Consider the following 749-nt stretch of genomic DNA (forward strand, 5'->3'; position numbering starts at 1 on the left):
GGGCTCGCGCTGTGCGCGCTGCAGGACGACCAGCTCTCTGCAGCGCAGGACCTCGTCGCCGACCTGACCAAGAACCACGCGGCAGACCTTGAGGCGCCGCCCGTGAGGAAGGCGCGCCATCCCGGCGGGCGGGGTGATCCCCCCCCCCCCCCCCCTCTCACACCACCACGCTCGGAGCGTGTCCAGCTGCGCCTACGGTAGGCGATCGCAGCGGTGGCCCTCGCTGTCGACGCGCCCGAAGGCGGCCGCCCGGTCAGCGAGCTCCGCCTGGCGCTCGAGGCGGACCGAGACGACCACGCCGCGCGGTACGAGCTCGCGCAGCGCCTGCTCGTGTCGGGGGAACAGGCGGACGCCATCGACGAGCTACTGCTCATCGTGAGGCGCGACAAGGCGTGGTCCGATGGCGCGGCGCGTCTGCTGCTGCTCAAGGTCTTCGACGCGCTCGGTAGCGGCCACGAGCTGACGAAGAAGGGCCGGCGCCGCCTCTCGAACTTCTTGAACATATGACGCGGCGGGTCTACACGGCCAATACACAGGTAGTCAATAAAGACACACCTGATAACAGACACATGGGATGACGGATGTTTGGGGGGGGTTGGGGGCATCCCCATCCCAACATTTTTGATCACAAACCCGCTAGGATATATTTGATTAATTTTGCCTGAAAAGTTCAAATCCATTCCATGCCTAACATCTGTCGAGGTGTTTGACCCGTGGAGCTGTCAAACGCCTTAAGGTTGCTCCCGGCC

The 749-nt window shown here is 64.4% G+C and overlaps 1 protein-coding gene across 1 annotated transcript; it reads left to right on the forward strand.

Moving 5' to 3' along the window:
• Positions 1-24: 24 nt before the first annotated feature.
• On the forward strand, positions 25-507 carry EMIHUDRAFT_225135 (hypothetical protein; the record flags this gene model as incomplete). The annotated part of the gene is made up of 2 exons (XM_005790219.1): positions 25-102; positions 202-507. Coding segments are annotated over 2 exons (384 nt in total), but the record flags the coding sequence as incomplete, so codon positions are not given.
• Positions 508-749: the final 242 nt, after the last annotated feature.

Source organism: Emiliania huxleyi (genome assembly GCF_000372725.1).
Source record: "Emiliania huxleyi CCMP1516 chromosome Unknown EMIHUscaffold_121, whole genome shotgun sequence".
Taxonomy (NCBI): domain Eukaryota; phylum Haptophyta; order Isochrysidales; family Noelaerhabdaceae; genus Emiliania; species Emiliania huxleyi.